General features: G+C 49.7%; 1 protein-coding gene across 38 annotated transcripts in view; it reads left to right on the top strand.

Annotated features, from left to right (window-relative positions):
* Positions 1 to 21,544, top strand: part of JAKMIP3 (Janus kinase and microtubule interacting protein 3) — a 52,783-nt gene that overhangs the window by 22,817 nt on the left and 8,422 nt on the right. For 20 of the 38 annotated variants that reach the window (XM_048310865.1, XM_048310878.1, XM_048310880.1 and 17 more), the window contains 14 exons: positions 472 to 691; positions 1,808 to 2,305; positions 10,132 to 10,347; positions 11,942 to 12,061; positions 12,486 to 12,632; positions 13,043 to 13,174; positions 13,665 to 13,700; positions 14,742 to 14,801; positions 16,391 to 16,519; positions 17,910 to 18,038; positions 19,848 to 19,931; positions 20,594 to 20,656; positions 21,045 to 21,143; positions 21,442 to 21,540. In XM_048310865.1, coding sequence (XP_048166822.1) covers positions 557 to 691; positions 1,808 to 2,305; positions 10,132 to 10,347; positions 11,942 to 12,061; positions 12,486 to 12,632; positions 13,043 to 13,174; positions 13,665 to 13,700; positions 14,742 to 14,801; positions 16,391 to 16,519; positions 17,910 to 18,038; positions 19,848 to 19,931; positions 20,594 to 20,656; positions 21,045 to 21,143; positions 21,442 to 21,540 — 1,947 coding nt within the window. In that variant the 5' untranslated portion in view covers positions 472 to 556. The remainder of the gene's footprint in view (positions 1 to 471; positions 692 to 1,807; positions 2,306 to 10,131; positions 10,348 to 11,941; positions 12,062 to 12,485; positions 12,633 to 13,042; positions 13,175 to 13,664; positions 13,701 to 14,741; positions 14,802 to 16,390; positions 16,520 to 17,909; positions 18,039 to 19,847; positions 19,932 to 20,593; positions 20,657 to 21,044; positions 21,144 to 21,441; positions 21,541 to 21,544) is intronic. The other 18 variants (XM_048310876.1, XM_048310874.1, XM_048310887.1 and 15 more) reach the window with 6 other exon arrangements.

Below are 21,544 nucleotides of genomic sequence, written 5' to 3'. Positions count from 1 at the left end.
CCTCTGCACTGTGTGAATCCCAGTGCAGATGAAGGGATGGGACACTGCCTGGCAGGAGGGTGCAGCCAGGGGCGTCAGGCTCTGCTCCCAGGGAACAAGGGACGGGACAAGAGGAAACAGCTGCATCAGTGGAGGTTCGGGTTGGATCTTGGGCAAAACTTCTCCATGGAAAGGTCTGTCCAGCCCTGGCACAGCTGCCCAGGGCAGATGTGAAGTCCCCATCCCTGGAGGGATTTACTAACCATGTGGATGTGGCACTTGGGGATATGGGTCACTGGTGGTGTTGGGGGAACGGTTGGACTTAATGGTCTTAGGGGACTTTTCCAACCCAAAGCAAGCTGTGATTCCACACTTAGTGCAGGGAATCCCGCCCCTTCAGCTGCTGACACGTACCTCGTGCTCCTGGGAGGGCTGGGGGTGGTGTGCCCCCCGCGCTGACAGGGTGTGTGGCTGTGCTGTCCCTCCCTACAGGCCGCAGAAGATGTAGAGCGCGGCGGGCACGGAGCAGCCGGAGCGAGCGGGGCCGGGCTGGGGCCCTCCCTGCCGCGGCCTCACCATGGCCAAGAGGGGCTCCAGCAGCCGCGCCAGGGGGGACAAGCCCGACGCCTTGGCCGCCCTGCAGGCTGCCAATGAGGAGCTCAGGGCCAAGCTCACCGACATCCAGATCGAGCTGCAGCAGGAGAAGAGTAAGGTGGGCAGCTTCCCTTCCTTTGAGTGCAATTTGGTGCTATTCAGGAGGTTCAGAAATGCCAAAATTCTCTTTGGTGATTCTTCTCTTTCCCTTTTGTACTAATTTCATTTGGATTTTGAGCTCAAACTCCTTCAAACCGGCTGCTTACCCACATGTACAATACTAGATCTCAGCTCTGCCTCCTGTGCTAATTCCCAGATTCCAAGGAGACACAGCTTCTCCCTGAGCCTTTGGGAGAGGGACAGCTGATGGGGCTGGAGCCTCAGCTCGAAGCGTTTCCAGCTCTTGCCCCCAGATCACTTCTCAGCAAGAGCACGGAACATTCATTTGCTTTTCCCTAATTCCCCGAATCAGTTTCCACTGATAAACTTCAGGGTGTTTTCGGTTCCAGAATAGAAATGTGTTAGCATGCAGGGACACAATGATAGTCTGCATTTTCCCATTAATTTGCATCATTATTAGGCATTTTAGACTATGAATCCAACACACACGTACATATAAATAGAACATCTGTTAATCCTTTTGCTGTGAAGCAGCATTTGCAGCTTTAAGGCTGAGGACTTGGTTTTCCTTCTCGCTGTCCTTCACAGCCACTTCTGGCCATGGCTTCTCTAGGGTTTATGGCATGGTTTAAAACTGAAACATCATTTGAGCCTTGTGTGGTCAGGTATAGTCAGTTATCTCTGCTGAATAATTCATTGCTTAAAAAGCATCTGGTAAAATGCAGCTGTTTGGGGCTTCACAGGAGCTTGCACAGGAGCTTCACAGGAGCTTGCCTACACATGTGCAGGTTTGGTCTGCATGCCTGAGCGTGCCAAAGTGACGGCTTGGCATCTCATTTTTCCCATATTTTGGGGGGAATGTGCTGTGAGAGCTTCTGCAGAATTAAGTAAGGACTCAGACTTACTCACAAGGTATTGACTGGCTCCTAAATGTGTATTAAACACAAGCCTGCAGTGAAAGAAAGGTCTTTGCTACCACCAGTTTGTAGACACAGGTATACCAGCATTGAGGTGTAATACTGTAAAGTCACCTGCACCATTTAAAAATAATATTATGATATGTATTCATTGTTTGGTTGATTGAAAATACTGTAATTTTTTATTTTCCTTATAGGTCAGCAAGTTGGAAAGGGAGAAGAATCAGGAAGTGAAGCAGATCAAGGAGCACGAACAGCATAAAAGTACAGTGGTGGTCACAGAGCTCAAAGTCAAACTTCATGAAGACAAAATGAAAGAGCTCCAAGCTGTTCGAGAAACACTTCTGAGACAGCACGAAGCTGAACTACTCAGAGTAATTAAAATTAAAGATAATGAAATCCAGAGACTACAGACCCTGCTCAACGCCGTGCGCGACGGGGCCCCGGACAAGGTGAAAACGGTGCTGCTCACCGAGGCCAAGGAGGAGGCCAAGAAGGGCTTTGAGGTGGAGAAAATCAAAATGCAGCAAGAAATTTCCGAGCTGAAGGGGGCTAAGAAACAAGTGGAGGAGGCTCTCACTATGGTCATCCAAGCTGACAAAATCAAAGCAGCAGAGATAAGGAGTGTGTATCACCTGCACCAGGAGGAGATCACCAGGATCAAGAGGGAGTGCGAGAGGGAAATTCGCAGACTGGTACGTGTCGCTCTCTGCTGCTGTAACTTCTGCTGTTGTTAGGACATGATCGGTGCTGGACTCAGCTCAGTGGATAAGGATGGGTGTTGACACTTTGGGGCTTGCTCCAGGTCTGTTTTACATTTACTAGCAGAGAGAAACTGGTTTTTTAGGATGTTTTGTAAGAAACTTCTTGATCCGTGTCAGAGCCTGTTAATGTTGTTCACATTGAAGGTATCAGGAAAAGCCCTCGGGTTCCTGGCTGGTCAGGGGAATGCTTCAACAGTTAAGTTTCTTGGGTTATGTCTCTATTTCCTCACCAAGCATTCCTTCCTGATCCACCTTGGTCCCTCCCTTTCCCTGCTTTTGCTAGCTCCTGTGAGCTCCTCCTCCTCTCATAGTGAGGCTTATACAGTCCCAAATGCTCTTTTTCTGCACCCCTCAGTCCTACACACACAGCAGGGCATTCAGGGGGAATTCCTCTCCATACCTGGTGGTCTTCTCCAGGACAGGGGCTGGTTCAGCTCCTCTGGTGGTCCCACGAGCGGAGACTCCGCAGGCTCCCACCTGAGCAGGTCACTGGGATCTCACCTGGCCCTGCTCACCTGACCCTCAGGGACCCTTTGTGCGTGGCTGCTCAGCCTGCCCTCACCTAATCCAACATACAATCCTCAGGTGCAGCAGCTCCAGTCCCAAAGGCAAGAGCTTCACACCTCTGGCTTTGGAGTTTTCCTCTGGCGCGTGTGGGAAATGGTTGGGGAGGTTGGAAAGGATCGTGGTGCTTGGAAAAGGGGGGAACTCCCCGTGGGAGGGAGCTCCCTCCCAGGGAAGCCTTTGCACCAGAGCCTGGCAGGCCAGCAGCACCTTCTGGGGCTCGGGGGTTTATTGTCTGCTGCTCTCTCAGACCTTGCCCTGTGATCCACGCTCCTGAGTGCAGGGAGTGTATCCCTGAGCTGCTGCTGCCTTTCCCAGGGACATGGGGACACATCCTTGCTCTCATGATGTGTGTTTTGGGTCTTGTCTCAGTATTTATGTGATGTCACCATTGTTCTATGTTTGCCATGCTGCTTTACAGCCCTCAGTGTCCCGGTACAAACCCATCCAGGACTCTTTTACGTCATTAACCCTCAGCTGTTATCCAAATCGTAAAAAAAAATTTTTAAATACCCAAAGAGCTTGCAGCCTGGCCCCAAATCAAAGGCTGGCAGTGTGACCATGCTACAGAGACCACCTGCAGAACCTCCTCCCCTGGTAGGATGTTGGTACAGCATCACCTGAGCCCGGACAGCCAAAGGGCCTGCAGGGACTGACACACCAGCAGTGGAGTGTCCCCGACCTTTATTTAGCTGCCTCTTCTCTCACACTTCAGGTTATTAAGGTTTTTTCATAGGTTATTTTATTTTTATGAAGAGGATATTAAAATAATTTATAACCAACTGATCTATTGATGCTGTTCAAATATCCTGCAGTGTAAGTACCTTCTTCTCTAACCATACGTCACTGATGCATTGATTTCATACATCACAGTGAATGGGGGGCTAATGGACATCCTAAATAAACTTGCTGCATCACATGGAAAGTCCCCACTAATGGCCTTTAATGTAGAAGATGTAAAATAAATATGGTCTTAGTTATAGGGAGCAGAGTGGTTTGATGAGATGTTTTCTAAATTGCCTTTGAAAATCAAACTTTTTTAAAGTTCCTGCTTGAAAGAATCAGATTGGCTCATTGCACCAATGAAATTACCTGATGCCATGATTTTACCAAGCCCTGAGTGCTTCCTGGGTGGCTTCAAGTACTCTCAGCTCCATGGACTCCCCCATCAGTTATTTTGGTGGGAGCTGGTGGCTCCTGGCACCTTGTGGGGAGGGCTCTGATGTCTGGGAGGAAAGGCTGTGCAGTGCCCTGGTAACAGAATCAGGAATTCACTGACACAGCTTTAGGGCATTTTTTGTGCTTACATTGACTGGCAATCTGTGACAGGATGAGAGGAAACAGCCTCAGACTGTGCCAGGGGAGGGTCAGGCTGGACATCAGGAGGAATTTCTTCATGGAAAGGGTGACCAGGCATTGGCAGGGGCTGCCCAGGGAGGTTTGGAGTCCCCACCCCTGGAGGTGTTGAAGGAATTCCTGAAGGTGGCACTCAGGGCTCTGGGCTGGGGACAAGGTGGGGATGGGGCAGAGCTTGGACTCGAGGGTCTGTGATTCTGAGTATTGACCAAATAAAGCCCCCAGCTCTTCACTGTAGTTATTTCCAGGGCCAGGGTGGATGCCAATGGCTTCGGCCCATTCCCACGGAGCAGGGCTGAGCATCTTCCAGCACTGTGGGCAGCCCAGGAAAGGGAATAATGTGTTTTTCAGAGTATGTGCTCAGGCTGTTCCGGGCCCGTGTGCTGTGCTGGCACACATGGCTCGTGCCGATTGTGTCTGTACAGTCTGTGTGACGTTCAACTAACCCAGTTCAGCTGTCCCTGGCTCACAACCTCAGCAGTGGGACTGCAGCAGATGAAATCCCCTTGCAGATGGTAACGAGTACGTGTGGCAACGGCCTCCTTTGGAGAGAATTTCTAATTTTAGTCAACCGTTTTTAAATTTCAATTTGTGCATTTTAAACTGCCTTAAAATACTGCACGGCTGTGTTTAATTACATTTGTACGGGCAGGAGCACTCCCTGCTTAGTGTGTGCACAGCCAGGGGAAGCAGGGAAAGGCCAGGGGTGTTCCCCAAGCTTAACTGGCCTTGATGCTTGCTAAGTGGGGACTAAAATTCAATGTGGTGAAGAGCATTTAAACTTTAATTAACTCTGGGTTGGTCAGGAAGGAGAAGTTCTGCGCAGCCATGGCCACTGCAGCCTCCTCACTCCTGTCTCCTTTATCAGGGGACTGAGAAATCAGGAAAAGTGAGGAAATTAGATTTGTTAGAGCCTGGGGAGTGGTTATTTTCAATCTAGATAAATTTTAGTTGATTATGAGTAGCAAAAGCTTTAATAACCTGCACCAATAGCTCTGAGACCACTGGACATGGAGAGCTTCACAGCTTCCTCATGGCAATGCCACCCCACAGCCAGAGGGGATCAAGGTTTTGAGCACCATTCTGAACATCTGTGTTCTCAGAGACCCTGAGCTCTCTGCCAGACAGTGGTAAATTAGTGAAGATGTCTGATGTAAAGGGTGGGATCAGAAGAAAGGGTAGGAAGCTGACTTTTTAAATTTTAATTTTATTGGTGATTGACTTAGTCTTTATCTTCTCCTTTTGATTCCCTCGTGTGGTGAGAAACCCCCATATCTAGGATTATAGAGGTGGCTCAGCACGCATTCAGGGTGAATCCTTCCTTTTTCCACCTGTGGATTTTTTTAGTCATTTGTGGTTTGACCCTCATTTACAACAGTATTTCTTCCAACTAAACCTGGGCTGAAGGATTTTGTTGTATATAAAAGCCAGACATTACTCCTATGCTTAAGAGAGTCAGGAAACCTCCTCATTCTGAGTGATTCCTTTGGTGTCTCACAGGCCAGGTTTTACAAACATTTTTCTCTGTGGACCTAAACAAGGAGTTACTCTTTTCTGGACTGTAATGTTGTCATTGTTGTTGTACTACAACACAGCTAACACAGGGCTTGGGCTGGGGCCTCGTGGCCTCTGGGAGAGCTTGGAAGCTGTTGGCACTGGACATGGAGTTTCTGCCTCCAGCAGGAGGTCTGGGACACCCCATGCTTCATCCATGGCATTTACAAGTGGCACTGGATGGTTACCCTGGCGCTGGACCAAGCTGAGCTTCCAAGTCCCTCCCAACCCAAACCTTCTGTGACTCTGAGGAAATCTGGTGCTGCTGCTGGGTGTCAGGTACCCCAGGACAGGGAGGCAGTGGGGTTTGTCTCTGGAGAGGGAGGGTGAACGAGCAGGGCATGTGTCCCCTGTGCCCGAACCCCTCTCTCAGGGGTGTCACACCCCAGGGCCGCCCTGTCTGCTCTCACCAGGGCACCTCATCAGCCGGCTCGCAGCTCCCTGGCAGTCCCATCGAGGCGGGGACAGGTCTCCTCACATGTGCTGGCTGCCAGCTCAGACCATGGGAGCTGTGCGTGCCGTGGAGCAGCTCCATCGGACGGGGATTCTCCTCCTGGGGGACTGCCTTTGATGCCAGGCACCGGCAGCTTCAAAGGCCATTTTTGGCAGCATTTGGCAACTTGCAAAGGCCCCAGGAACACTGCCGGGAGAGGTGTTCCAACCAGGACCCTACACTTTGGATTTGAATCAGGATGGAAATAATAACTTTAAAAAGAGTCACGGCTCAAAGCCGCCTGCGTGTGGGACCTGCGGGCGCTGCCCCGGGAGCGCAGGAGGGAGCAGCCCATCTCCCTCTGCACGGGCTGCTGTTCCTGTAATTGGCACCAGCCGTGCTCGGGGCTGCTTTCGAATGAGCAGACACATAAATATTCATCCCAGCTCTGGAATGGCAGCGAGGCGTCTGGCAGGTGGTTGGATGCTCCTGCGCTGCCGCCCCTTCGCCAGCTCCGGAGCCACCAGGCAGGGTGGGAGCAGGAGAGGAGCCAGAGCCCAGCACAGCCCAGCACTAGTACAGCCCAGCACAGCCCAGCCCAGCCCAGCCCAGCCCAGCCCAGCCCAGCCCAGCCCAGCACTAGTACAGCCCAGCCCAGCACAGCACAGCCCAGCCCAGCCCAGCACTAGTACAGCCCAGCCCAGCCCAGCCCAGCCCAGCCCAGCCCAGCCCAGCCCAGCACTAGTACAGCCCAGCCCAGCACAGCACAGCCCAGCCCAGCCCAGCCCAGCCCAGCCCAGCCCAGCCCAGCACTAGTACAGCCCAGCCCAGCCCAGCCCAGCCCAGCCCAGCCCAGCACTAGTACAGCCCAGCACAGCCCAGCCCAGCCCAGCCCAGCCCAGCCCAGCCCAGCACTAGTACAGCCCAGCCCAGCCCAGCCCAGCCCAGCCCAGCACTAGTACAGCCCAGCCCAGCACAGCCCAGCCCAGCCCAGCCCAGCCCAGCCCAGCCCAGCACTAGTACAGCCCAGCCCAGCCCAGCCCAGCCCAGCCCAGCACTAGTACAGCCCAGCCCAGCACAGCCCAGCCCAGCCCAACCCAGCCCAGCCCAGCCCAGCACTAGTACAGCCCAGCCCAGCCCAGCCCAGCCCAGCCCAGCCCAGCCCAGCCCAGCACAGCCCAGCCCAGCACTAGTACAGCCCAGCCCAGCACAGCCCAGCCCAGCACTAGTACAGCCCAGCCCAGCCCAGCCCAGCCCAGCACAGCCCAGCCCAGCCCGGTACAGCCCAGCCCAGCACTAGTACAGCCCAGCACAGCCCAGCCCAGCCCAGCACAGCCCAGCACTAGTACAGCCCAGCCCAGCCCAGCCCAGCCCAGCCCAGCCCAGCACAGCCCAGCCCAGCCCAGCACAGCCCAGCACAGCCCAGCCCAGCCCAGCCCAGCACTAGTACAGCCCAGCCCAGCCCAGCCCAGCCCGGTACAGCCCAGCCCAGCCCAGCCCAGCCCAGCACAGCCCAGCCCAGCCCAGCCCAGCCCAGCCCAGCCCAGCACTAGTACAGCCCAGCACAGCCCAGCCCAGCCCAGCACAGCCCAGCCCAGCCCAGCCCAGCCCGGTACAGCACAGCACAGCTCAGCACAGCCCAGCCCAGCCCAGCCCAGCCTGGTACAGCCCAGCACAGCACTAGTATAGCCCAGCCCAGCCCAGCCCAGCCCAGCCCAGCCCGGTACAGCACAGCACAGCACAGCACTAGTACAGCCCAGCCCAGCCCAGCCCAGCCCAGCCCAGCCCAGCATAGCACAGCTCAGCACAGCCCAGCCCAGCCCAGCCCAGCCCGGTACCGCCCAGCACAGCACTAGTACAGCCCAGCCCAGCCCAGCCCAGCCCAGCCCAGCACAGCACAGCTCAGCACAGCCCAGCCCAGCCCAGCCCAGCCCGGTACAGCCCAGCACAGCACTAGTACAGCCCAACCCAGCCCAGCCCAGCACAGCTCAGCACAGCACAGCTCAGCACAGCCCAGCACAGCCCAGCCCAGCCCCAGCCCAGCCCAGCCCGGTACAGCTGCACGCCTGCGGACCCGCACCGCTGCCCGTGAGTTCTGTGGGCCCCGTGGCCTTGCCTTTGCTTCCTTTCATTCGGTGCTGAGGGACGTCTTTCCAGAGATGCTCCCTTCCATTTGCGCTGTTTCTGCACTGTCTGTGTCTAACAGCAAGCTGCAGGCACCAAACTTGTGCGTGTTTCATGTATGGGAATTTACTCAGCTGGAGGAAGATGTCAATGCTGATGTTTCCTTGTGGTTCGTGAAGGTTATGTTTAGGGATTTTTTTTTTCTGGAAAACAAACCATTAGTGAAATGCTGTGAAATGTTTTGTGTTTTCTCGTCTCTTTGTTCCTCCCAATTTCATGTGTTGCCTTTGTTGTAATGTGTCTTTGTTTCCATGTAAATAGGAATCAACTGTCCAATATTCTGCTTATTTTAAACAAATAATCATTTGATGATGTGTTATCTCTTCATCTGTACATCATTTTGGTTTCTTCTCATTAGGCATTTAGCAGAAAGACCTCAGGTGCTCAGGAGCATCTACGTCTTTGTTTCATTAAAAGTCAGCAGACACTGCCTTCATGGACATTGTTGAAAGGATCTTTAGTCAATGCCACCCAAAATACCTTTCATTTGCTTCATTTTGCTTTCCTGATACCTGTGTGACCTGCCAGCACCTGCCCTGGGTGGGCCACATTGGCATTTACTGGAAACAAAGTCCTTGGTTGAAAAAAAATGTCATTTTTTCCAGGTTTACAGACAAAGCAGAGATAAAAGTATTAATGCAGCTCTTAGAAGGCAAAATGTTCTTATTTGAAGCAGGCCAGCTTGAAGCTTATTTATTACCAGTTTAAAAACTGATCATTGAAATGAAGTGTCTAAAGTCTCAAAAACCAATGGCAAAAATCTTGTGTTTCTGGTGTCTGAAAGCAGCTCACAGACACCCGAGGGGATGGATGTGATGTCTGCCTGTCTGTGGAATCCACATCTGCACCACACATGGCGTGTGGGTGTAATCAGTTCTGCAGCCATGGATGATGTGCCTGTGTGGGTCCAGCCAGGCAGAGCCCGAGATCCCAGTGCAGGGTGTGCAGCACCCCGGGCCAGCTGGGCTGGGATCAGTGATCTTCTTGACCATGAAGGGCTCAACCACCCTTGTGAACTCCAGCCAGACTCCAGGGCTGGGATCCTGGCTGGTCCCACGGGAGGTGCACAGGCCCTTGGCACAGGAAGCAGGGAAGAAGAGTTAGAGGTCACTGGACAATTTGTTGTTGAAGCACTTCTTGGTTTTGCATAATGTTTATTATGTATAAGTAAAACCTCTCATGGAAAGGGAATTGCTCACACAGGAGACTTTTGGAAAGAAGAATTTTAAAAATTTCGCATTTCTTCTAGGAATTTTGAAAATTTAAAGGATACTGAGGTTTCAATATTTTTCTTTAAAAATTATTAATCCAAATTTTCCAAAGGTGACATCCAAGCAAAATGCCGTCGAATCATTAAAGTGTTTGAGTGAACCAATCAAAGCGTGATGTGAATGTCAAGTTCTAATTTTTTTCACGGTATTCTGAAATGGTGATAAGATTGCAGGCTATTTCCCAGTCATTTCAGTGCCAAACTGCCTGCTGAAGGAGAGGTTTCGTGCTGTGCGGCCCGGGGCCGAGGGCAGCACTGCTGAAGCGGCGCAGCCGGCGTTCGCTGCCCGTGTCCGTGCCCGTGTCCGTGCCCGTGTCCGCGGCCGTGGGTGCTCCGGGGGCTGCCGGGCCGCTGCTGCCGTGCCGCCTGTGTGATTGTGTTCTGTTCTCCTTGTAGATGGAGGAGATTAAGTTTAAGGACAGAGCAGTCTTCGTGCTGGAGAGAGAGTTAGGGGTGCGAGCCGGGCATGCTCAGAGACTGCAGCTCCAAAAAGAGGCTTTAGATGAACAACTGTCCCAGCTCAAAGAGTCTGACCGGCATCTGAGCAGCCCCAAGCGGGAACTTCCTTATGCAAGTGGTGCAGGAGACGCTTCAGATCATTCGGGAAGCCCCGTAAGCACTTTCACGTGGTTTCACCTAAACGAGCGACCAAATGGCGCCAAGTGACAGAATCTTGATGAGTGCACCCTGGAGCAAGAGCTGTCCCATGGCTGTGCAGGGGAGCCCCGAGGCACCCGCTCCCTGCTCTCGTTTTTATCATGCCCAAACCGTTGAGATTTCCAATCAAACCTCGCCATGGGAGAGCTTTTGCTTTCTGTCGTTTTGTTTCCCGGTCGGTTTGGTTTGGTTTTGTCAGCAGGGTGAAATTCTTCTGTTCTTTCTCTCCTTTTCCTCACTGTACCATGCTCAGCCACCCGCCTTAGTTTGACAGTTTGACACGATTCTGCCAACAAACGATGCAAATGCATTTCTCACCAAGTGCTGTTTGTGTGCAAGCTCTCGGAGGCGCGAGCTGGGGGCTTGGGGAGCAGATGTACGAGGCCAGTTCCAGAGGGAATGGGGAAGGCAGCTGGTGCAGAGCAGCAGGGATACCCCACAGCCTCCCAGGGCACCACTTTCCTGCTGCTCAGCGCTCTCGCCGTCAGCAGGACACAAAGTGAACCAAAGACCTCCTAACCTATGCTCTCCTGTGTATTCTCTGCAATAGCCAGAACATTTGATTTGAGTCACCCCGCCACAATGGCTTTTTCAATGTAACTCTGGCACCTCCCTGCTTTGGCCTCCCTTTGCCCAGAAAACCCCTCGGGTAACTGCCCTCGTGCCTCTGACTGTGCAGGTCGTCCTCATTGCTGATCCTCATCAAGATTTCTTTTGCGACAGCCTTGATTGTCTCAGTGCAAGTGTAAAACATGCCTGAGCAAACCAATCTACTTTATTCTTTGGCCCAAGCCTCTCCTGCACCTGTTGAATGAGGAACCCTAGACCTCCCAAAAGTGCCACTAGCACTGTGGGCACTAAAGTGCCTCTTTCTAGTTGTACTCAACTTCTGCCAAAGACCAGAACAAGTCGTAGAGAAGGGGAAAAGTCTGTCACGTTTGTCAGTAGCTGTAACTCCTCTCTGATTCTGAACAAGAACACATCTACCTATATCTCTATTAATTTCTAATTTGATTTAAGCATTTTCACTCAGATAAGTGCCCTGTGGCCTTACAAGTGACCCTTCAGGACCCCATAAGGGCCACAGCTTAGTGGCAGAAGAGCTTATTCAATGCACAGTTGCATGGATTTTCCCCATTCAGTAATTCAGTAATTTTAATACCAGTTTCTTATGACCAAGTCCTCAGAGTGGGCGATGTGTCTGAAGCTCTCAGTTCAACAGTGGCATCATTGGAACACGGCCTTCAGTTTTGATATTTTCTGTTCTGTTTCCAAGTTTCCCATTTGTGACTTTGTATTTGCATATGCATACACATATACATATGCATATACATTCCTCTGCATTTGCATTCTTTGTTACATTTCCACTCCTGACTTTCCATTGGTCTCATCCTGCAGCTTTCCATTGTCAGTTGGGTTCCATGGGTTACCCTCTACCCGATAACATTTTAAAATGTTTGCATTGGGGATAAGAAAAAGTTTGAGCTTTGTCAATGTGCTCTTGCGTGTACACTTATGAACAGTTATTTGCAGTTGATCTTTGTTTTAGGAACAGCAGTTGGATGAAAAGGATGCCCGGCGCTTCCAGCTGAAAATCGCAGAGCTGAGCGGCATCATCCGGAAGCTGGAGGACCGGAACGCGCTGCTGTCGGAGGAGAGGAACGAGCTGGTGAGTGCAGCCCTGGCGAGGGCGTGGGATGTGCTGCCTTGTCTCAGAAACACCTGGGCATTTGCTCCTGTGCTGTTTGGGAATCCTGGCAGGAGGGACTGCCTCCTCCTCAGCTCCATGTTCGGGGCTGTGCCACGTCACTCCCCTCTTGGCTTGTACAGCAGTGGATTTTTAAGATGGCATTGGCTCGGATTATTTTTATTTCTTTTTAAAAATAAATACATTGCCCACATTGAACATTTGCTGCACAGATAGAATACCTCCTCAAGTAGGAATGCTCTCTTCCCAATGGAAAATACCAAGAGTTTTTGATCAGTTCTGCTTTGTATCAGGAGAAAATACTGCTAGTGTGATAATTAAAGAAAATAGTTAATATATTTGATGAAAAAGCTCCAGAGGTGTTATTTTTCTCTTTGTCTTTCAGTTGAAACGTCTCAGAGAAGCAGAAAGTCAGTATAAGCCCATTTTGGACAAAAACAAACGCCTCAGTAGGAAGAATGAGGAGTTGTCACATGCCTTACGTCGAATGGAAAATAAATTGAAATTTGTGACACAGGAAAATATCGCGATGGTGAGTGTGTGTGCCCCTGGGAGAACGTGGCACGTGGAGCTGATGGGGCTGAGGGAGTCAGGCATCGGCCCAAACTTGCAGGTTCCATGGGAAACTTACATTCTGGCAAGGTCCCTTCCAACCCAAACTAATCTGTGATTCTATGATTCACCTTCAACTTTCCTGCCAGATTCACCTCATAATCCTGGGAAATCTGGATTTGTCACTCTGCCCCTTTTTCCAGCTGGAGGAGCAGGACCATCTGGCACATTTGGAGCCCGGATGTGAGGCTCAGCAAAAGGGGAGCAGGAGAGCTGCCAGGACAACCATTAGAGAGATGCATCCCTTGCTGTAAAGGGAAGGGCTAGACAAGTCCTTTGGCAAAGCCTCCTGATCATTTCCTCCTCTGCCCTGTGGTTTTTGGGTTCCAGAGGCAAAGAACTGGAGCAATAAGGAGACCAAGCTCCTTAAATGACCTTGACCACAGCCAGGAAGAAAGAGAAGTGGATTTCCTGAGACTACAAGTTATTGAGCAGCAAAACATCATTGATGAGCTCTCCAAGGTAAGTGGAAGGCTGCTGTTCTCACATGAGAGTGACCGAGGGAAGAGCAGAGGAAGCAAGGAAGGGGTACTCGAGGTTCTGGGAGCTGACTGGGCTCTGGGAGCTGATGGGCACAGTGGGCAGCAGGGGAACCTGGCAGGCATTTCTGTGCTTAGCAGTAATACAGGGGTGTGCTGTTTGGGAAAACCCTTTCAATCTGCACTGGCCTGCCATGGCAGAACCATGTCCTTAGATGTGCTGGTGGCCAGATCTGGGAGGGAAAGTGTCTGAGCTCCTTCAGCTGGAGACACCACTGGGGCTAAAGGTTCCTGTGTACAGGGGGTGGTCCACAATCCTGGGCTTGGGGTTTTGCTTCCTTGTTACCATGTTCTCAATCCTTGGAAACAGAAAACACCAAAATCATAATACGTCTCTAGAAAATAACTTCTATTTCTTTCCTTTCTTTTTAAGCCTGTCCACTTATTGACATTATTTCATTCTTTTTCATTAGACCCTGGAGACAGCTGGCTATGTGAAGAGTGTCATGGTAAGAGTGAACTTCATCCTCATCTATGTATGCTTTCAATTGCTGTTCATGGAAGGCAGGCAGGGTACAATAATACTTATTCTCCCTTCCATCTGCGTTCAGCAGTGAGCTGACACAGGGATTTCCTCAGAGCAGACTTTTTATCAGCAGTTATTCACCAGAGAAAAGCACAGTGATAGTGGAGAGGAAAGCTTTAATCCCACCACCTGCCCTGATGGCCGAGAGCGAGTGTCCTCATCTCCAGGACAGCTCTGTCACCTTGGAACTGCATTTTTTCACTCTGGCTACCCCTGGCTTTGTGTCACCCCTACTGGGGTGTGCTCAGCCCTGCCCTTACCCGCCCCATCCCTGCGCTGTGATCAGCAGGGCTGTTGTGAGTTACACCACCGATGGGTATTGATGGGATGTGCTGTTCCCATTGCCAAGCAACGAGTGTTCGATTGTCCTCGGCCACTGCTGCTGGCTTTGGGATTGGCCACCAGGCTGTGGGAGCAGCACACTGTCAGTGTCCACAATGTCACCACATCCTTGTACCAAGCAGGTAAAAGGAAAGATCTGAGGAGCCTCCCTCTCTGCAGTCTTGGGCTTTGCAAGTCCAGAACAGAGACTTTTTTCTGAGTACTGTAAAAAATCGACCTAACTCCATAAAGGGGAAGAAATTCTTCCCTGTGAGGGTTCCAGAGGCACCTTCCAGAGCTACCAACAGGCACCAGAGCCAGGGGCGGGAGCAGAGCCAGAGCGAAGCCTGCATTGCCATGGTCACCCACGGAGCAGCTCCAAGGAGACACCCAAGCTCTCAGTATAAAGCTTATAATCAGCTTTATTTTAGTTTGATTTTCATGGACATAAAGAGCAATTTCCAGTTGTCTGTGGCAAACCTGAAAGTGTGGGAGTAAATAACCCAGGACTGGTGACAGTGTGGGACAGTGGCCAGCAGTGACCTTCCTGTCTGTTGCTTCCCCAATGGCTCCTTGTACTGACATGGTTAATTTAAATAACTGCTCTCTGCAAACAGCTAACACATATCTCTGACTCTTGCAGGAACGTGATAAGCTGCTAAGGTTCAGGAAGCAAAGGAAAAAAATGACAAGAATTCCTAAGGTAAAAACCAAAACCTTCTATGGTGACGTGCTGATGGACAGTGCTGGGGTGCTCAGAGCACCTCAGGGCCATGGGAAGGTTCTCCTTAAGGGTCTGCAGCTGGGTCCTAAACTTAAACTTGGGTGATGTAGTTCAAGGACATTCACAGACTGTATTGGGATATTCAGGAAAAATCTGGGAGGGGCAGGGGACTTGTTTGCATCGAGCATTCTGAGCCTTTTCATGCTCTGCATTTACCCTGTGGGACTTTGGTGGGATGTGGTTGTCTTAAGAGGAGACAAATTTTATGAATTAACACATCTCCAAATGATCTTCTAATGGTGCTGCCTGAAAACATGTGCATGCTGTAAATAATTCATGATGGAGTTTAGTAACATGTGAAAATTGCTGGTTAGAAAAGCAGTGGTTAGAGCTCCGGGAAAAGGGAGTGCTGGTTAATGAGGGCTTGGCAGGGTGTTAATGTAAATATTAGCTCTAAAATGACACAGTAAGGTTTAATGTAAGGGACTACCAGCATGCTGTGATCCACAGATGAAGAATTAGAGTGAGGCTGGAGCTAATGAATCTATGAATAACTAATTGAGGTCGATGGGAGATAACTCCTGTCATCCTGAAAATCACATCCAGGCCTTCCAGGGAGTCACGTTCTGTCTCTCTGAAAGCTGGGTGGGGCTTTGGACAAGGGCCTGGGCTGCCAGGACAAGGGGAAATGGCCTCCCACTGCCAGCAGGCAGAGTTAGATGGGATATGGGATAGAAATTCCTTCCTGTGAGGGTGGGCAGGCCCTGGAACAGGGTGCCCAGAGCAGCTGGGGCTGCCCCTGGATCCCTGGCAGTGCCCAAGGCCAGGTTGGACAGGGCTTGGAGCAACCTGGGACAGTGGAAGATGTCCCTTCCACACTCTGGGATGCTGTGATTTTCCTTCAAAAGTTAGCCACTGCAAATTAAAACCAAAGGCCAGACTCTAGATATGTTTTTTTAAATCATCAATTAAAAATATCTTTAGATTTGTGTTGTCTTTGACTTTCAAGCATTTGAAGTAAATCTTTCTTTACCATCATTCTTTTAAACAAAAAGCACCTTTGAGTGGGAAACTGGATTTCTTCAAACCATAGACACATTGCTGTGGTGATTAACTTCAAGTTTTCAAGTAAAATACTTTTCGAAGATCTAACTTTTCATGTGAAAGTTGTGGTGCTGACAGGAGGGACACCATTGGTGATGACAGTGGATTAAAAGACATTTCAGTGCACAGCTCTCACCTCATGTTGAGGTGAACACTCAAAAAGGGTGCTTAGCCATAGAGAAACTTGAAGGAAAATGTGTTTAAAAAGGCAGAGCCTGGGAGGTTTCACAGATATGCCATTCAGGGATTCAGATAGTTTTAGGTCCCATTTGAGCTCTGTGGTGGGGTGAAAGATTTTGTAAATACATATGTAAGGACTGGGCTAGTTGTCGAAGAGCAGCAGAGCGAGACTTGCCAGCACCCTGGAGCCGAGGTCGCTGCGGGTGCCCGTGTTCAGGCCCCGGGGTGCCGTGTCTGTGGGTGCCAGGGCCGCTCCCTGGGCCCCTGACCCTCCTCTTCGTCAGAAGCCGGTGGTGGAGACGTTCTACGGCTACGACGAGGAGGCTTCCCTGGAGTCCGATGGCTCCTCCATCTCCTACCAAACTGACCGCACTGACCAGACCCCCTGCACTCCTGAAGACGACCTGGAAGAGGTACTCCTCAAAAATCTCTCTTGGTTTGGTTGTAACCTTGCTGCTGATTTTTAAGGAAATTCCTGGTCCGTTCCATCGTTTCTATCTACCATTTCTGTTCTGTCATACTGTTCTAGCATTCTGTCACCTCGGACCAGAAAATTAAACATTTATGTTCAATTTGGTACTGTGCATATTGGTCAGTATCTCTAAATCTCAGGTCTTCAGTAACTTCACAACTTCTAGCCAAGCTGGAAATGTCATATCCTAAGAATGTTAAATTTACGGCAGGTTTGCAGGTCTAATGAGGAATTGGACAACCCTTGGGAAATGTGTTCACTCTGAGGCTGGCTGCAGATTTTGGCACATGTAGTTTGGGCCAGGCCGAGCTCGGCACAGAGCAGTAAGGTCTGTGCTTGTATAAGGAGAAGGGAACATTCCCCTGAAGCTCTGGGCTCCAGGGAAAGGCTGGTTCCTGGCTGGGGCTGTTCGGAGGCTGTGAGAGCAGAGCACACAAATGTAATACAAATTAAAGCGATTATTCCGTGTATTTGCCAGGGCTTCCCTACAAATGCATTCCCCAGTGTGTGTCAGATCACTGGACCATTACACAGCTTTGGGCTTAACAAGAATCATGTAATAAACAAAAATTGCCACTGATGATGTACAGCCTTTTCATGGTGCGCTGGCTGCAGGTGTGTAATTAGATCTGCTAAAAGGGAACCTGCAGAATTCCATCATGAAAGATACATGATGGTTACCAGGTGTGTGCTGCACTGCAGGAAATCTGAATGTATTTGTGTATGTATGAGCCTGTTTATTTTTCATTCCTATATTGACATTCTTTCCCCTGTTCAGCTAGTGGGAAGTTGATGCATGCACCCAGCAATGTAATTCCATTTCATGTTGAGTGAAATATTCCGGCCAGCCTGACATGAAAGCATTCCATACTGGATATTGTAAGGAGGGTGAAGAAGATGAAGGGCTCCTTTCATGTTGCTGTCACTACTTCTACAACTATTAACTCTGGAGTCGTGTTTTAATAATTGAGTGAGGCTGTCAGGCTTGGCTTCCTTTCCAAATTGGAAACCTTTTGTTGTTAAAGAAAGCTGCATTTTCACCTTTAACGTGATGATTTTCCCTGTTATGGTAAGAAAGGGTGGTGCAGTCATTAGTGTGTTATATGAGGTAAGCTTTTGTCTTTCCAAGCCAGGGATTATCTTTTTATTTCTATACTGCATTTCCTCAAGGTAAGTGTGTGCAAGAGATGTGTAGAGGACGGAGGGGAAGCAGCTTCAGGGCACTTAATAAAGATTTTTAGTACTGTGCTTCCAAATTGCATTACAAAAGTAGTATTTTGGCACTTTTAAGAGAAAACAAACCTAATCCCCTCTTTTTTTTTTGCTTGCAGGGCATGGCCAAGGAGGAGACGGAGCTGCGTTTTCGGCAGCTGACGATGGAGTACCAGGCCCTGCAGCGTGCCTACGCCCTGCTGCAGGAGCAGGTCGGGGGCACCTTGGATGCAGAACGAGAAGTTAAGGTCCACATGGCTTATATTACATGGAAATAAGGGGTTGGAATTGTGAGGGTGGGTGGGGGATCCAACTGTGCTTGCTCAGGTTGTTCTCCAGCTCACCTGGGGCTGGGCCAGGCGGCTCCGGGCGCTCCGGCTCCCACCAGCCTCCCTGGGAAGGGTTTGCTGAGAATCCTCCACTGCTGCTGCTGGGTCTTTTCACCTCTGATCAGTTTAAGGGAAACCCAGGAAGAATTTTTAATGGGAAATCCTTGAAATTAAGCTCTTTTTCTGTACAGAACTAGGACAGATAGCCTTAAATATATAATGCATGGTCTTTAATTCCTTCTGGGCTCTGAGAGATTACATGATTTCTCATAAAATGTTTAGAAGGCTTATAGCTGAGATTTTTCTGTTAATTAAATTGCAAAGTGCCCTGTGCTGTTCTGTCTGCTCGTCTGCCTCACACAGTCCCTGTGGCTCTGGACAGCTGGCCTGAAGTGTTGCTTTTGTTATGAGTTTGTTGTGTGTTACAAGGAGTACAGAGGAATTGTTCCCTGGGAGGGTGGGCAGGCCCTGGCACAGGGTGCCCAGAGCAGCTGGGGCTGCCCCTGGATCCCTGGCAGTGCCCAAGGCCAGGCTGGACATTGGGGCTGGGAGCAGCCTGGGACAGTGGGAGGTGTCCCTGCCATGGCAGGGGTGGCACTGGGTGGGCTTTGAGGTGCCTTCCAATTCAAACCATTCCATGACTCTCTGAAGGGCTGGCAGGATGTGTCATGCCCAGCCTGCAAGGGTGAGTGCAGTCAGGAAAGGGACACATTTCCTGTTTAACAGGAGAAATGTGCCTGCAGAGGTTTAATTTGTTCCCACATCTGTTCTGTGAAGATGTTATCCAGGAACACTTAGAGTGGGTCAGGGCGTAATGCATGAAAACTGACATTCCCAAAAGTGTTCCCAGAATGAACATCTACTCTGAAACATTAAGGATTGCACTTGGAAAGAAAATCACAGTGAGCCAAGGCATGCCCAGCTGTAAAAGTAACCTGATTTTAGTTTTTCCATAGTAACCCAAAGGAGGCAGCAGTGTAGGTCATGCAAACAGGATCACTTTCCATGTAAATAACAGGATAAATAGCAGAGAAATGGTTCAAGGAAGGAAAGTATGTATGTAAGTCTATGAAAGTATGTAACAAATAAAACAGCTAACAGTAATTATATTTATTCTCCAGAAAACACATGTAGGAATGTGGTGTCTATTTAAATAAGCAGGAAGCAACAAATGTAGTAAAAAAATTACCCATGGGTATGAAATAGATATGGCACTAAATCACTAAATCATAGATAAGGTTCTAAGTCATAGATAAGGCACTATAGGCACAAAGATCAATGAAATTTGCCAGTTTGTCATGTGGGGTCTGTTCTGAGTTTTTAATACGCCGCGAATTTAAGGAACCAGGTGTGCCCAGAATTGTGCCATAATAATTTTCATTTGTTTTCCTAGAGAAAGGGAGGTTCTGGCTGCAGCCTGCCATGACCAGCTGTGAGGAGCCAGCCCTGCTTTGCCGTTTTGTTAATCTTGACTTAAATCTCAAAATCATTAATCCTGTCTCCCAGACTTGATTTGATTACATTTGATTATTTGATATTCTGTGCTCAGCTGCAAATTTCTTCTGCCAAAATAATTTGTTAAAAACATTTGGTGTTTTAAATATTTTCTGTATCTGCATTAGCTTTGGTCTTTTGGAGAAAGTTTGATTTATTTCTGTTTTTCATTTATTTTTGAATTGTTATTTATGGGTTTTTTGGTTTGTTTCCTTTCTCCCTCATATCCCACAGACACGTGAGCAGCTCCAAGCAGAAATACACCGATCCCAGGCTCAGATAGAAGACCTGGAGAAGGCTCTGGCTGAGCAGGGACAGGTAATGCTGACTCCAGCCCCTTCCCCACCTCTCTGCTGGGGAACCAGAAATGTTCCCAGGCTGGTCACAGCTTGTGTAGCACTTCTGAAGACAAAAAAAAACCCCAACATCCAAACAAAGCAAAAAAAAAAAAAAAAAAACCCAAAACAAAAAGAAAAAAGTAAACAGAAAATGGTTTTGAGAACTATAAAATAATATTAAATCATTTCATCATTGCCTTCCCAGCTTAACCTCTTATTGTTGCTCTTCCTGATAAACAATGTTCTGGGGTTTCTGGGTTTTATATATTCCTCAGACTAAGAGATTAGCTTCCAAACAAAGTTTAGTTTGCCTGATCTGCAGAAATACGTAATTTGTATTTAGCAAAATAGAAATTTGATAGTAAACACATAGTTGGAATATCCCTTTTAATGCAAACCAGATTTTACCTGAAAGAGTTTTTTAATCACTGGAATGTTTTTATTCCATTTATATACTACAGAGCTGTTAAAATTATATGGGCAAGTTTAGCTTAGGAAGCTATTTTAGGAAGTAATGGACTTAAAATTTCACATGTAACATTATTCTGTCTGTCTGTATGTGAGATTCAGTGAAATACTTGCTGCTGTGCTGGTGCTAAACGTTGCAGCTTCACCTACAGTGTTGTTCATTTCCTTTCCAAGGACATGAAGTGGATTGAGGAGAAGCAGGCGTTGTACAGAAGAAATCAGGAACTGGTGGAAAAGGTGTTCAGCTTTTCTATTTGTATTATTCAAGTAATATTTGTATTTGAGGGATGCAGAAGGTTCAATATTCTGATCTGTATTGCACAGCCCTGCTGGAAATAATTCATTTTTAATACAAGATCCGTATAAACCTGCGGGAAAAGTGGGGTTCTGGCATTCCCTGTTGCCCCATGTGTGTCCTGCTGCAAGGTTGCACGAGGACAGTGGCCCTGGGGGTCAGCCCTGTGTCCCCCCACAGGTCAGGGTGGGCTTGGACCCTCAGCACTGCCCCTGCCCCGGGGTGGTGGGCTCAGCCCTGGAGCTCCTCTCCCAGCATGGCCCCCATGCCCTGGCTCGGGAACGCTGCTGCCCGCAGTGCTAAGGACATGTTGCTTTGTGCACTTGGCAGATAAAACAGATGGAAGCCGAGGAGGCTCGTCTCAAACACGATGTCCAGGACGTGAAGGACCAAAACGAGCTGCTGGAGTTCAGGATCTTGGAGCTGGAGGTGAGCACGTGTGGCACCCCCAGTCCTGCCCGGGCTGTGCGGGCTGGGCACAGCGGGTTTGGGAACGGGGCTGCTGGAGAGGGGCACTCTGCAGGGAGGGAGGCCAAAGGGCTCTGTGCAGAGTCTTGATAAAAGAGGAAAACCCCAAACACCCACGGGCCACCACCAGTGCTGTTGATAGGCTGTTGTGGCAGGAGGGTGGAGTGGGGTGAGCTTTAAGGGCCCTTCCAACCCAAACCATTCTGCATTCTGGTGTGACACCCCAGAGTGGGTAACCAAGGAACTGTTGTCCTTTCAGGAGAGGGAGAGACGGTCCCCTGCCATCAACTTCCACCACGGCCCCTTCACAGAGGGGAAGAGCCCTCTGCAGGTGTACTGCGAGGCAGAAGGTGTAACAGTAA

The sequence above is a fragment of the Corvus hawaiiensis genome, chromosome 8, assembly GCF_020740725.1.
Source record: "Corvus hawaiiensis isolate bCorHaw1 chromosome 8, bCorHaw1.pri.cur, whole genome shotgun sequence".
In the NCBI taxonomy this organism is placed as follows: domain Eukaryota; kingdom Metazoa; phylum Chordata; class Aves; order Passeriformes; family Corvidae; genus Corvus; species Corvus hawaiiensis.
The sequence above is the reverse complement of the archived record's forward strand: the minus strand, read 5'-3'. Positions and strand labels throughout refer to the sequence as shown.